This window comes from Muntiacus reevesi, chromosome 6 (assembly GCF_963930625.1).
Source record: "Muntiacus reevesi chromosome 6, mMunRee1.1, whole genome shotgun sequence".
NCBI classification, from domain to species: domain Eukaryota; kingdom Metazoa; phylum Chordata; class Mammalia; order Artiodactyla; family Cervidae; genus Muntiacus; species Muntiacus reevesi.
Window position 1 is genome coordinate 33,634,047 of NC_089254.1, and position 15,835 is coordinate 33,649,881.

General features: G+C 35.2%; 1 protein-coding gene across 2 annotated transcripts in view; it reads left to right on the top strand.

The window, feature by feature from the left end:
- Positions 1-15,835, top strand: part of SEMA3D (semaphorin 3D) — a 230,602-nt gene that overhangs the window by 72,941 nt on the left and 141,826 nt on the right. For both annotated transcript variants that reach the window (XM_065939525.1, XM_065939524.1), the window contains exon 2: positions 11,127-11,317. In XM_065939525.1, coding sequence (XP_065795597.1) covers positions 11,167-11,317 — 151 coding nt within the window. In that variant the 5' untranslated portion in view covers positions 11,127-11,166. The remainder of the gene's footprint in view (positions 1-11,126; positions 11,318-15,835) is intronic.

Below are 15,835 nucleotides of genomic sequence, written 5' to 3' on the forward strand. Positions count from 1 at the left end.
TTCACATTTTATTACATTAAAATTGTTATTTCCTTTTAGCACAGTTGGGTCAATTATCATGAAATTAAAATCTGATATGAAGACTGAGTTTCTAAATTCTGCATGTGACTCCTAGTTCCTTTCACACACAGCCTATCTTTACTCCCAGATAGTGTTATGTTTATGAAGTTAATTATTTAAACTTTTCTCACTATGCAGGTAGATGCCTTACATTGTTAGAAATGTTTATTTCCCTTAGGCATTTCATTAAATAGTGAAGAAATAAATAAATTGTGTTGATGTGTTTAGCACATGCTTTTGCTTTTTAAAAAAGTCATTTAACTTGTTAAGTGCTTTGATCTCAAAAGTACCTACATTCCTAGAGAATTTTTGTGAATACAAAGTTCAGGGTCACATTTTTCCTGCCATATGCTGTTTTTCAGAGTAAGAAGTTTGCTTTTAGATATTGATGCCTGCATGCTAAGTCGCTTTGGTTGTGTGGGGCTCTTTGCAACTCTATGGACTGTAGCCGTCCAGGCTCCTCAGTCTATGAGATTCTCTAGAGAAGAATACTGGAGTGGGTTGCCATTCCTTAATCCAAGGGATCTTCCCCACCCAGGGATGGAACCCACATCTCTTACATCTCCTGCATTGGCAGGCAGGTTCTTTACCACTAGCGCCGCCTGGGAAGCCCATCCTTATACAAGTGCCGCTTAAGTAAGCATCAGGAGAATATAAGATACTTCCATTGCTTTGAAAGACAAGGGACTTGAGGTGCACGATTATTTCAGCTGATACAGAGACCATTGGGCCAATAAATAAATTAGTTTGTTTATAGAAAATTTATGTATTTTCATTGAAGGGTCAGTTTTTTAAAGGTTTAAATCCATTTATTGTCCATGTAGCAGAAATAGTAGATCAGTATTGTAAAGTATGAGAAAATATTGGGCATATAACTCAATATCTAAATGAATAAGTAAATGTGTACTTTTTAGGAAAGAAAGCTAAAACTTTCTATTATTTACCAAAATATCAGTCAGTTTTTGATGATAATGATATTCTTAAAAGTAATAAAATCAAGGAATCTTTCAATAATAAACACATGGATAACTTTTTTTTTTAATTTCAAGAAAATATAATTGTTTTGCCTTCTTAATTACAGTAATTTCTACTCTGCTTTATTCAATATTTCATTAATTTAAAAATCTCCTTTTAAACTGCAGGGGGCACATATCAGAATATTTGAGGTGTAGGATGTTAAGTTTTAAACAGTATGCAGTTTAAATAATGTACATTTATACTTTGAATACAAAATGCAGACATTTGACAAAATATCCTAGAATTCTCATAAAGTGTATCAGAATTCCAAAGGGTAAGGAATAAGATTATCTTGGTCCTGAAAAGATGCATGTATCAGAATGCTCTCAGGAAAATGAGAATATGGAAAGGAAAATCTTAAGCGTTTGAATTGAGGATTAATCAAATTTGAAGACAAACTGACTGTGATTATGCTTTGTTACTTTTTCTGACCCTACAAATTGATAACCATTAGTACTTTGAGTAGCCAGTTAATATGAGATTTAAGGCTAAGAAAGAAGACTAGCAAAGCCATTTACAGTCGTATTCTATTAATTTTTTCTGTGTTTATTATTTGAACAGTTTGAACCTTGGAGGTACTTGATTTCTTAACTTCTAACAGTGTAAGCGTGGTTTTGCTGTTACTGTCATGTTCAAGAAAAAATGTAACCCACAGTATTAAATCTAACTGGTTACATGTGTATGTTCTGAAATCTCACTATTCTATTTTTTTTTATTGAGTTGGATTCAGCTGGGGTAAGATCCTAGAGGATTTAATCAGGCTTTAAGTGCAAGACTAACTATATAAGGCATGCAAACTCAAGTAACATGTAACAGTGGTTCTTTGTTGAGCACAGGTTTATTCAACAATATACTTTCAGTGTAGTTTAGAAATAGAAACATTATGTTTAAACCACTGCAAAATAAAAGTGGAACTACTATAATTTATTCTTACTGAGTTTAGCATGTAAGTTTCCTTTTTCATTATTTCTGAAAAATCAGGTAATCTATCATACTCCCTGGATATATGAATTGATGAGGAATTCATGACATCTGAAGGCAGTTGTTGCTGTTTAGTTGCTCAGTCATGTCCAACTTTTTGCCACCCCACTGTCCATGGAATTTGCCAGGCAAGAATACTGGAATTGGTTGCCATTTCCTCCTCCAGGGGATCTTCATGACCCAGGGATCAAACCCAGGTCTCCTGCATTGCAGGCAGATTCTTTACCATCTGAGCCACCAGGGACACCCATGAAGAATAAATAGCTATTTATAAATTAAGAAATCAAGGATTGTTTTCCTCCTTTCCCAAACCTACACACACACACACACATACACACACACCCCTGAGAAAGGATTGTAAGTTCAGGGTTTTCAGGTATGAAGAGTTATATTGTATTTTAATTTTTATCCTAAGCATAGAATATAGTTTTTCACCATAATTATACATTCTTACCTCAGTGACTTTTGGAACAAATAGATATAAATAAGACAAATTAATGAAGTTCAAATGTGAAATTTTATATCCCTTGCTCCTCAAATAATATCTTTGACAATTTACCATCCATCTAATAAGTTCTGGACTCTATATTCCTTTGGGAAATGGCACAAGGCCTTCTTGAGTGTGAGATTATGCATTTGAATCTCTGATTTAGTGGAACAGTGTGTAAAACTCTCTCATAATCAGAATACTCCCTATCGGCTTCGCATCTGAAGATCCCCAAGAGTGCTGTTTGTCCCAGTGCACATCTGGAACAGATTATGTGCAGTTAATTGGCTCCAGGTCGAGCTTGTTACAGACAGTAGCATGCAGTATAACCTATGCAATTCACCAAATCCACCACTTTAGGTTAAATCACACCTACTTCTGTAATTCTTCCCAGATGCAGGACACACACTCTTGTGGGTACAAAACACATACACACACACACACTAACATACACTGGAAGATAGCAGAGTATCAATTGATTAGTGGAGAGGTTGTTGGCAATACATTTAACCTATAAATGATCTCAGTTAAAAGTTTAACTGTTGAATTTAAAGGATGGTTGGGAGGAGAAACAAAGAATTAGGAACAGCAGATTATAGAGAGTTACTGTTTTATATGAGAAACATATATAAAGTTTTAAAAAACGTTTCAGGAGGTTCAGAATTTTTGATTTATTTTGTCCGTCACCCTTAACAAATGTTTCAGCACGTGTGGGCACTTACTGGAATGTCACAGTAGCAAGGAAAGCAGTGCTGTGATTTTTAACGTATTTAACAATATTAATGAGTTAGGTAACAGGGAACAGTATGACTACTGTTCATTGAAAACCAAAACATCAATCTTCTTAACCTAGTGTTGGAGGCACAGGGCATGTCTTAGCGATTAATGACCAGTTGGAGGAGTAGATATCTCAATACATAGCTAAGGGCCATTAACCCCAACTGGTCATTAATTCACAGGAAATGTCCTGTACTGAGGTCATTATTGCTAATAAAATGCACACACGGAAAGTTTCCTCTCTTTTGCCTGTGTACATAAACATGCATTCACACTACATGCACAGTTACATGTCATAAAAGAGTAGTATTGCACATGTCCAGAAGTGCAGGAAAACAAAACCTAATGAGAAATTTAACATACTTAAACTCTTTGTTGTTGTTTGGTCACTAAGTCATGTTCAACTCTTTTCTGACCCCATGGACTGTAGCCCTCCAGGTTCCTCTGTCCATGGGATTTCCCAGGCAAGAATACTGGAGTGGGTTGCCATTTCATTCTCCAGGGGATCTTCCCCATTCAGGGATCAAACCCGCGTCTCCTGCTTCAGTAGTCAGGTTCTTTACCCCTGAACCACTAGGGAAGCCCTAGTTTAATCCCGACATTCAACTAACCGTTCACTCTTTTTGGAGACTATGGGTAAGTGGAAGTATGCATGTTTGTATGGCAAAGCTGTGGATCTGCTGTGATCAGATACCCGTGTTCTGCTAACATGAGGATGTTGGGGAAATTGAAAATAACAAGCAAGTGGGATCAAAAAAGCACTGATGAAAATGAATGATAACAGCACTCATGGTCTAAGACCAGAGGCAGTGTGGAATAACTGCATCATTTGAGTTCTACTGTATTAGATACCAGAACAGGCATGAGGCACATTTAAGTGTTAGACTGAATTCCTCTTTGGTTTCCTCTCTCCTTCACCCACTGAATCATGCTACCTCCCTTACCTGTTTTATTTTTATCATGCTTCCAGCTTTTTAGGAACCCTTCACTAGGTATCATTGTCATCTGGAACTGTCTCTCCTTTTTTTTTCCCCCCCTCTCCTTTTTTATTCTCTTTCTCTATGAAACTAGCTTTGTCTTAGTTAAACCTATATTAAACTCCTTTGATTGTCTTCCATAGCATCTTAATATCTTGATATTAGCAGTTATTTCTTGAGAGTTTATTTCTTGTATCTAATCAACTGCTCTTTTTAGAAAAGAATCTTATCTTTCTTCTCACCTTAATAAATATTTGGAGATGAGTTATGGTGTTAGTGACCAGGAGTATATATGTAATATATATTCTTAAGTGTATATTCCTTAAAAATATTTCATTTGCAAAAAAACAAGTTTTTAAGGAGAATCTATAACACAAAGAATGTATCTGTGTCTTACAGGCAAAAATGTAAAAGTAAAAAGGTGCAGAAATAAATTTTTTAAGACACCAAGTAATTGAAAGCTCACATAATTTAAAACTAATTCCTATAAATTTTTCTGTGCATCAATTAAGTGACTGTTTTGTGCCAACAGTGTATGTGTTGTCCTAATAGTTTTTATATAATACAAAACTTTAGTCTTTTAGAGTTTGTTTTAAAAATGTTATTTACTGAGAGACTTCATTAGTATTTTATTCTAAAATACATATTTTTACTTAGATTATTAAAGCTATAATTTTCATTAAGGACTGCTGATAATATAGATCTTTTACGTCTGACTGAAATTTCTGTTTTCTCTTAAATTATATCATTCAATTCAGTTTAGTTGCTTAGTCATTTCTGACTCTTTGCAGCCTCTTGGACTTTGTAGCCCGCTAGGCTTACCTATCCATCACCAAACTCCTGGAGCTTGCTCAAATTCATGTCCACTGATGACATCGAATCATCTCATCCTCTGTCATCACTTTCTCCTCTTGGCTTCAATTTTTCCCAGGATTGGGGTCTTTTCTAATAAGTCAGTTTTTCACCAGGTGGCCAAAGTATTGGAGCTTCAGCTTCAGCATTAGTCCTTCCAATGAATATTAAGGGCTCATTTCCTTTAGGATTGACTGGTTTGATCTCCCTGCAGTCCAAGGGAATCTCAAGAGTCTTCTCCAACACCACAATTCAAAAGCATCAGTTCTTCAGTGCTGAACTTTCTTTATGGTCCAACTCTCACATCCATGCATGGCTACTGGAAAAACCATATCTTTGACTAGACGCACCTTAAAATGCTGTCTAGGTGTGTCATAGCTTTTCTTCCAAGTCTTTTAATTTCATGGCTGCAGTCACTGTCTGCAGTGATTTTGGAGCCCAAGAAAATAAATCTCACTGTTCCCATTGTTTCCCCATCTATCTGCCATGCAGTGATGAGACCAGATGCCATTTGATTTTCTGAATGTTGACTTTTAAGCCAGTTTTTTCACTCTCCTCGTTCAGTTTCATTAATATGCTCTTTAGTTCCTCTTCACTTTCTGCCATAAGGGTGGTGTCATCTGCATATCTGAGGTTATTATATTTCTCCTAGCAATCTTGATTCTAGCTTGTGTTTCATCCAGCCTGACATGTCCCATGGGGTACTCTGCATATAAGTTAAATAAGTAGGGTGACATTATACAGCCTTGACATACTCCTTTCCCAATTTGGAACCAGTCTGTTGTTCCACATATGGTTGTAACTGTTGCTTCCTGACCTGCATACAGATTTCACAGGAGGCAGGTAAGGTGGCCTGGTATTCCCATCTCTTGAAGAATTTTCCACAGTTTTTCGTAATCCACACAGTCGAAGGCTTTGGTGTAGTCAATACAGCAGAAGTAGATGTTTTCCTAGAATTTCTTGCTTTTTCTATGATCCAAGAGATGTTGGCAATTAGATCTCTGGAATCATCACAAAATTTCAAGCAAATGTGAAGAAAATATGTGTGGCATATTTGGTACATTATTCTTAAATGAGTATCTAAATCAACTTGATTCTTTTCATTTGTAGTAATCTTCTAAATCAAAGAATTAAATAGGTACAGATTACACAAAGATAGAATAGTTTGGTACTTCCTACAGGTAATTAAAGTAACTGAGAAAATATACTGTATTAAGCATTCATGTTGAACACTTCATGAATGAACAACATACAATCTGTAATGTATTCTTAGAATATTTGTCTTATGTATAAAATTAATACATATATAATTTGCTTTATTTCACCTTCCAAGACTGATTTTGACTTCTGAAATTTAAGATAAATTTAAGGAATCTTGATTCAATGTCATTCTAATAAAAGCATTTTAATAAAGAGTTGATCTTCCATAAGAAAAATATTCTTAATAAACTTTCTCTTAAAATTAACCATATAGGTATAAAGTATTTATTTTGATATTAAATAATTAGATAATTACTAAAGTATAATGCCTTTTCATTATTGCTTAACTGTCACTAAGGAAATACAGAAATTATTGATACTTGAAGAAGGTACCACATCTGGAATCCTTCCCAGAAGCAGGCAAAGCAATATCATTCCTATGAGTTATGTCTTAGAAAATATCAAGGAGAGGGAAGACTTTTCAAGAGTTGAAAACAACTTGACTGTGACATAATGAAAAGCACATAAAATACTTTGGGGCTAAGGAGGCTGATTCTATCTAAAGTCTGGAACAAATGTTTTAATTCGTCTCTTATTTGCCATATGACCTTGAGAGAATTATCAAAATGTGTACTTCAGTTTCCTCATCTGTAAAATGAAGAAAATATATAATTACCTGTCTTTCTTGGATGTCAGTAGCATTGATAAAAAATAAATGGAGTCATGTTAAAAATTTTAAGAGTTTATTTGAGCAAAAATCAAACTGAATTGTGTGATACCAAACTGGAAGTATCAACCACTAGTACCAAAGAAGCTGAAGTTGAAAGGTTATATGAAGCCCTAAAAGACCTTCTAGAACTAACAACAAAAAAAGATGTCCTTTTCAACAAGGAGAGTTGAATTCAAAAGTGGAAAGTGAAGAGATAACTGGAGTAACAGACAAGTTTGGCCTTGGAGTGCAAAATGAAGCAGAGCATAGGCTAACAGAGTTTTGCCAAGGGAATGCACTGATCTTAGCAAACACTCTATACCAACAGCACAAGAGACGACTCTACACATGGACATCACCAGATGGTCAATACTGAAATCAGATTGGTTATATTCTTTGCAGCCAAAGATGGAGAAGCTCTATACAGTCAGCAAAAATAAGACCGGAATCTGACTGTGGCTCAGACATGAACTCTTTATTGCAAAACTCAGACTTCAATTGACGAAAGTAGGGAAAACCACCAGACCATTCAGGCATGACCTAAATCAAATCCCTCACAACTGTACAGTGGAAGCGAGAAATAGATTCAAGGGACTAGATCTGATAGAGTGCCTGAAGAACTATGAATGAAGGTTTGTAACATTGTACAGGAGGCCGTGATCAAGACCATCCCTAAGAAGAAGAAATGCAAGAGGCAAAATGGTTGCCTGAGAAGGCCTTACAAATAGCTGAGAAAAGAAGAGATGCAAAAGTCAAAGAAGAAAGGAAAGATACACCCATTTGATGCAGAACTCCAAAAAATAGCAAGGAGAGATAAGAAAGCCTTCCTCAATGAACAATGAAAAGAAATAGAGGAAAACAATAGAATGGGAAAGACTAGAGATCTCGTCAAGAAAATTAGAGATACCAAGGGAACTTTTCATGCAAAGATGGGAACAATAAAGGACAGGAATGGTACAGACCTAACAGAAGTAGCAGATATGAAGAAGTGGTGTAAGAATTCACAGAAGAACTAACTATACAAAAAGTTCTTCATGACCCAGATAATGACAATGGTGTGATCACCAACCTAGAGCCATACATCCTGGAGTCTGAAGTCAAGTGGGCATTAGGAAGCATCATTATGAACAAAGCTATTGGACTGATGGAATTCTGGCTGAACTATTTCAAATCCTAAAAGATGATGCTGTTAAAACACTGCCCTCAATATGCTAGTAAATTTGGAAGCAACTGTTTCAACGGACTGGTTCCAAGTTGGGAAAGGAGTACATCAAGGCTATATATTGTCACTCTGCTTATTTAACTTATATGCAGAGTATATCATGCTAAATGCTAGCTGGATGAAACACAAGCTGGAATCAAGATTGCTGGGAGAAATATCAATAACTTCAGATATGCAGATGGCACCACCCTTAGGCAGAAAGTGAAAAGGAACTAGAGTCTCTTAATGAAGGTGAAAGAGGAGAGTGAAAATGGTGGCTTAAAAATCAACATTCAAAAAACTAAGATCATGGCATCTGTTCCCATCACTATATGGCAAATAAATGGGGAAACAATGGAAACAGTAAAAGACTCATTTTCTTGGGCTCCAAAATCATTGCAGATGGTGACTGCAGCCATAAAATTAAAATATGCTTGCTTCTTGGAAGAAAAGCTATGACAAACCTAGACAACATATTAAAAAGCAGAGATGTCACTTTTCCAACAAAGGTCCATCTAGTCAAAGCTATGGTTTTTCCAGTAGTCATGCATGGATGTGAGAGTTGGACCATAAAGAAAGTTGAGCACTGAAGAATTGATGCTTTTGAACTGTGGTGTTGGAGAAGACTCTTGAGATTTCCTTGGACTGCAGGGAGATCAAACCAGTCAATCCTAAAGGAAATGAGCCCTTAGTTTTCATTGGAAGGACTGATGCTGAAGCTGAAGCTCCAATACTTTGGCCACCTGGTGAAGAACTGACTCATTAGGAAAGACCCCGATGCCGGGAAAGATTGAAGGCCGGACAGAGGATGAGATGGTTTGATGGCATCAACAACTCAATGGACATGAATTTGAGCAAGCTCTGGCATTTGGTGATGGAGATGGAAGCCTGGCATGCTGCAGTCCATGGGGTCGTAAAGAGTCGGACACAACTGAGTAACTGAACTGAACTGAAACTGAAAGTGGTTAGGAGCACTCCACTGGTAGATGGATATAAAGGGAAATACCTAAAGAAAATTTCCAAAACAGGGAAGATTATTTGATTGTCTATACCTTAAAGTCTAGTTAATCATTTGATTGGTTGTTCTTAGTGTTCTAAGTTTATATTTTTGAGGCATTTACAGGCTTAGGCTTTGTGCAATTAGATAGGCTATCATGACATTAGAGAAACCTCAGTCTAATGACATACTTGTTTAATTAATTTATCAACATTATGTCATTTAATTTATGTAAACCAGCTTTTTTCTTCTCTTTCTTTTTTATTTTCTAAATTATTAAAGTGAGATAACAGGTTATAGAAGACTTGGAAAATATAGAACAAAGTTACATATAGTTCCACTATATATTACAATTATTTTTTAACTAGATAAATTAAGATTTTTAGTTGGGGTTTCAATACCAAACTCACAAAGATTAATAGAATGAATATACAGAAAAGTAGAAGTATGTAATAGACGTGAAAAGCACCATGAACCAATTCAATGTAATTAAGAATTATACAATTTTCACAAAATAGTAGGATACAAATTTTGACCAAGTTCCCACAGAGTATAAACTAGGAGACACTGGAACATATCCAAGAACATAAAAGAAGGTGCAAAAATCTCATGATTATTTAAAGGTATTGAAGTCATATAGAGTCTGTTCTCTTATTACTGTGGAATTATGTTAGAAATCAGTATCAAAAGATATTTGAAAATTACCCACATAATTTCAACTGCAAGGAGATATTTGACTTAGCCATTTAAAGCCTCACTAAAGTTAAAAGACTGAAAAAAAACACAGAGGGTGATTGTAGAGAAGAAAGCATTTAAATGAGAAATTAGTATCAAAATGAGAGAGTAATATCAAAGATATTTTAAAAACTCCATATATTTGGAAATCAAATGTCCACTTTTAAATGATGGATATGTTTGAAAAGCCATAACAAGGAAAATTAGAAAATATTTGTAACAGAATAAAAATGAAAAGGGAAGTTATCAGAATTTGTTGCATGCAGCTGAAGCTGGTTAATGCAATTAAATAGATATGGATTCTTAAACAAAGTAAAAAAACAAGTAGTGAACAGTAGAATAAGATTTTTACACCACTTTTTAAAAAGTACCTGGTTCATGTAAATACTCAATAAATATTATTTTATAATTATTAGTACAAGGCTTAGTTGGAAATATGTGAGTTTTGATTTATTCCATGTCTTAACAAAGACAACCTAGGCAGCTTGATTGTGGCAACCTACTTAATAACTATCTCCTCTTATAAATTTTTTTCTCCTACAGTATTTTATATTCAGTGCCACCCTGTGTGGAGTAATATAGGTTGCAGGTAAGATTGCCTTGTCCCAGGTCTAAAATCTGTACTGGTGGCCCTGACCAGATCATATTTAATTGTCCCAATTATAGGTAGACTTGGAAATATTCTGTGGTCAGAAACAAAAGAACTCTCTCAAAATGATAGCTTTTATTCAGTTTTACTTGAGTAAAAGTTTGAGGATGGTATGAGGCAAGAGTAGGCTTCTACCAGTATTGTTTTCTGATCACAAATCCATCAAGATACAGAAAGAACTGGTTCCTCCTATATTTGCATAAAACAAGACAAACACTTTAGTAGAAGAAGAAATGCTAATTAACCTAAGTAGTTTAAGTTTTTGTTTTGCACTCATCTCCATGTCTGAATAAAGCCAGCTGTTTATTTATTACACTTTTATTACTCAGTTCTGATTCATCCCCCCTGCAATAATTTGTAAGAGCAGAACAAGAGAGAAGGAGAAATTAGTTTTTTAAAAAAACATACATTCAAAAAATTATAATTTACTAAGTATAGAGAAATCTGCAAACGGCTATATTAACAGTTTTTTTCTTCTTTTTAGATTCAGTTAACACTGTTTGAAAGAGAACATTGTTTTCATCATGATTGTTACTAAAGATGAGAGACCAAAGTCCAGAAGCCACAATTTTCACCTTTTTCATGCCTTGATGATGATAAGCATGACCATGCTGTTTCTTCCAGTCATTGGAACTTCTAAGCAAAATATTCCACGACTCAAGCTAACCTACAAAGGTAAATGTGTCAGTGTTTTTCAGCATCTCTTCTTTTATTTAGAAATGCATGCTGAGTTCAGTGAAATGTTTGTAATCAGTTAATAATAATATTATTATAGAACACAAAGTCCAATTATTTATTTTTCTCAGTGAAGAAAATAGATGTAAAAACTGTTCATGTGTACTTTTCAGTTCATTATTTACAAGTATTAACTATTGATTAGCATAATTAGGAAATTTTTATCCTCAAGTTGCAGTCAGCTTGTATTAAAACAAACCAATCCCTACATATGGTCAGGCCACTCAAGATGGTTTTTCTCTTCCTCTCTGTAAGTCTCCTGCTCAACCAGTATCTGCTTCACCTACATCTGCCAGACATTCCTACATGCTTGCTTAGGCTCCAGCTAATGATTGCTCCCTATCAAAGCGGAGGAAGGGGCCTCTGCTGATTTCCCTGGGAACTGAAGAGCCAACCTGTCAATTCTTTCTATAAATGGTAACATCGTCCCGCCTCCCCCACCCCCACCCCCAACCCCGGGCCTCTGGGAGTGAAGCCTGCTGCCATGTTCTGCGTTGGGGTCAGTCATAACCTCTGTGGGGTATTACTCCAAGATCTTGCTTCAGACATGTAAGCTCCCCTTCTGTTAAACCTCTATTTCTGTCCCTGACCTTGGGCTCCTTCTTTGGTCTTGAAGTTGGGCAAATAGAGGCCTCCTAGGCCTGCAGTGAGCAACCCAACACCCCAAAAATAGAAAAATGGTTAATTCCATACAGCTGCTACTAATTAGCTTATCCTTGGCATTTTTTAAAAACAGTAAGATATCTTCAAAATATTAACAAACATATCTTGAATATCTCAAGCATATACATATTTTATTGTTTAAGAAGTGTGAAAGGCTTAAAACAGAGATGAGAAAACAAGAAGTGAAATCTAATCGCTTTTATATTAATTTAAACATTTAAAAGCAAAGTTTATATGCTAGTATTTAACCATCATGTTTATATGTAAGTGTAATATATAAATATGTATATGGAGAGAGAGAGAGAGAGAGAGGATGTGCCAAGTTTTGTGCTCAAAGATTTCTTTTTTTTTCCTGGTATCCCCTTGGCTTCTTTAATACCTTAACTAATGAGAGGAATATAGGGGATTCAGACTCCTTTATTCTGAACTTGACAGGTAAAAATAATGCTGGCAGTTTTAATCTTTAAGATAACTTTTTATCTTAAAGATTAAAAAGTAATCTTTTAAATAATCTTTTAAAAGATAACTTTTCAGCTCAAATTAAAATCAATAGTAAAAGCTAATTTTATGCTTAATGTAAGCATAAGTGGAATTATTTTATTACATCCATTACACATTTCATATGTTGGTATTTGTTTTGAATTTATATCTCATGAACAAAAAAGTTAAGGTAGCATCATTGTCTTTGAGTTTTTACATTCTTCTCAAATTGCTAGAATGGGTAAAACTAACCTATGATTTAAAAAAAAAAATCTAGACATTGCTTTTGCATGGTTGAAGGATGATCATATGGAAAGGAATGTGAGAGGAAAGTTCCTTGAGTTATGGAAATGTTTTCTATCCTAATAGGGATATGGATACATAATATGGACTTTTCACAACTCGTCATATTGCACGTGTCCATTTGTTTGCCTGTTTTTAAGGCAAATGCCTTTTCATTTACCTTATGTTCCCTGATAGCTAAGTTGGTAAAGAATCCTCCTGCAATGCAGGAAATCCCTGTTCAATTCCTGGGTTGGGAGGATCTGCTGGAGAAGAGATTGGCTACCCACTCCGGTATTCCTGGGCTTCCCTTGTGGCTCAGCTGGTAAAGGATCCGCTTGCAAAGTGGGAGACCTGTGTTCCATCCCTGGGTTAGGAAGATCCCCTGGAGACGGGAAAGGTTACCTACTCCAGTATACTAGCCTGGAGAATTTCGTGGACATGATTCATGGGGTCGTAAAGAGTTGCTACTGAGCAACTGAACTGAACTGACAGTCCCTGGGATTGCAAAGAATCAGACATGACTGAGCAACTTTCACTTCACTTCTGCATAAAACAGAAAACAAATATTAAAAGTCAAACAGTTAAAAAAAAATAGAAAGTTTGAAAATAGATTGAAGGGAAAAAAGAGGCAATATTACCTGGTTTCTGTGAAACAGTGAATAATGCCAGAACATTGCATTGATGAATATAATGAAAAATAGACTTGGAAAGAAACTTTAATAATAGTTAATGATTACTCTCTGGGATTCCTCATGAGCAAAGCATGGAATAAGGACTGTGTGTGAATTATGTTATCCACATCACCACCCTGGGAGGTGGAGATTATTACCATCTTCCTGTAAATGAGGGTACCGACATACTGAGAAATTAAGAAATTAAGGTCTCAAATTAGTTGGTGGCTCAGCTCCTGAGTCAGCCCCATGCTGCAGGGAGCCTGTGTACCTATTCATATTTCTCACCCTGGACAAGAGCTTTTCTTCCCTGAGGCACTTACCTACCTGATTGATTGTATGATTTCAGTTGTCAAAATCAAATGGAGTTGAAGAAGACCGCAGTCTCCGTTTAAGATTACTCAGGGGCCAAAAGAGATTTATAGACTTGTGGGATTTCATCCCCCCGATAGTCTTATAGGAAGTAAAGATTGTCATTGTGCTAATTTGTAGTCATAATCAAAATTTTATACAATCATTTGTAAAATGTTAACTCAAATGTGCTAACTTGAAAATAACGGATCAGGTTCTAAAAATTAAAAAGAATTAAAAACATTAATTTTAGGTAACTGCTGCTAATTAGCTTATTCTTAACAAGAAAGTTTTGGGGAGCTGAATCTGTTTTTGTATTTGGAATACAAAGTACAAAAGTGTGTAAGAGTTTAAAATCTTGTTTTATTTATCTCTATATATATTCTATATATTCTCACTTCTCCCAGCACCTAGTACTTATATAAAAGAACCAGTATAAATGTTGGATTCAATGCAATAAGAACTCTTCTTTTTATGGTTCTTATATTTAGTATACTTTTCAAATGTTATATTTTTTAGGTATTTATTTACAAGTAGTTTATCTGCATGTCAAAGGCAGTAGCAAAGATTGAATGCAGTGAAGGAATTTTAAAAATCTCTGAACTCACCCATATTGCACACACACACTCCCTCTCCCCCGCACCTCCTCCCTCCACCACTCTCCAATAGTGCCCTGTGGCTGCTGTTAGTTATTCACTTCCAGGATATGAGGCTAGAAAATTCAGTCCAAATGAAAAGTCGATTGTAATTTTCAAAAATTATTCATTTTTATGAGCACAAAATCAGCTTTACTTTCCATAATCAAGCTTCCTTATGTGCAGACTGGAGACACAGCCCATATCAGTAGAGTTAGCTACTTTGAACAGCTGCAAGATTATTTTGTGGGATTTCTTAAAGGTCAACAGAAATATAATAACCATTTTATCCAAAGAATGCCCTTTGATAGACTTAGTTTTGAACCTCTGAACCCACAGGAGCTTGTTTGGTTCTTTTGTTGTGTAAAGAGATTCCCTCTCAGTTGAATATTTTGAATTCTTACACATTTATGCATGCTAAGTCAGTTTCTAGAGTAGTAAGTAAGGAACCTGGAGGTCAGGATGATCTAGGTTTCTGTATTTTGTGTAATAAGGATAAAATATAGATACATATATGGCCTTACAAGGTGGGCTTCTCACAGTGACTTGTATACTTTCTACTGCAGATGTAGTAGATAAAGTTTTTGAAAAATGACCAACTTCAATCTTGAAATTAGTATAAACATTTTGTATATTGTTCTCCTGATGAAGAAATTTATACAAGTTAGGAATATTCATACCCAGGAATCAGTAGTATCTGCAGTGGTGTTTGGAAAACTACATATGAGATAGGTAATACAGCTAAAGAGAGAATGTACAAAAACTTTGGAAAAGGAAAAGCCACTGTGTCCTTTGAATTTCTTTTCCAGATAGGAAGGCAAACAATAAACAGGTAAACAAACAAGTGAAGGTTATTTCAAATCATGGGATGTGCCATCCAGGATATAAGGCAAAAGACTGAATCCAGGACCCTAGTTAGTCTTTATCATGTCAAAGTTTTAGCACACTATGAAGAACATTGTTTTTATACTCATTTTATAGATAAGAAACACGAGGTCAGAGCTTGAAGGCCTTGCCCTAAAGCATGAAGCTGTTAAGTGAAAGAACAGTGTGTTTCCATCTCTCTAGTTCAGGCCCATGTTCTTGCCACTTTATGCCCTTGAGAGAGATATTGCATGTTCAGAAATAGAAATATCAAGATATATAAAAGAAGAGGAAAACAAGGTTTCATTATTACATCTTTGACAATATGCTCTTTTCAGTAACTAATAGTAACAAAAAACTATTATTTTTTGCTCCTCCCAAATTTATTTGTGTTTCTGTAGAAAAAAAGCTTAATGTCGCCTTTAAAATTTTCATCTGCTTTATATAAACATTAGTGTATTTGATAGAATAGTAATTTTGTTGACTATTTTGAGGAATGAATGGATAAG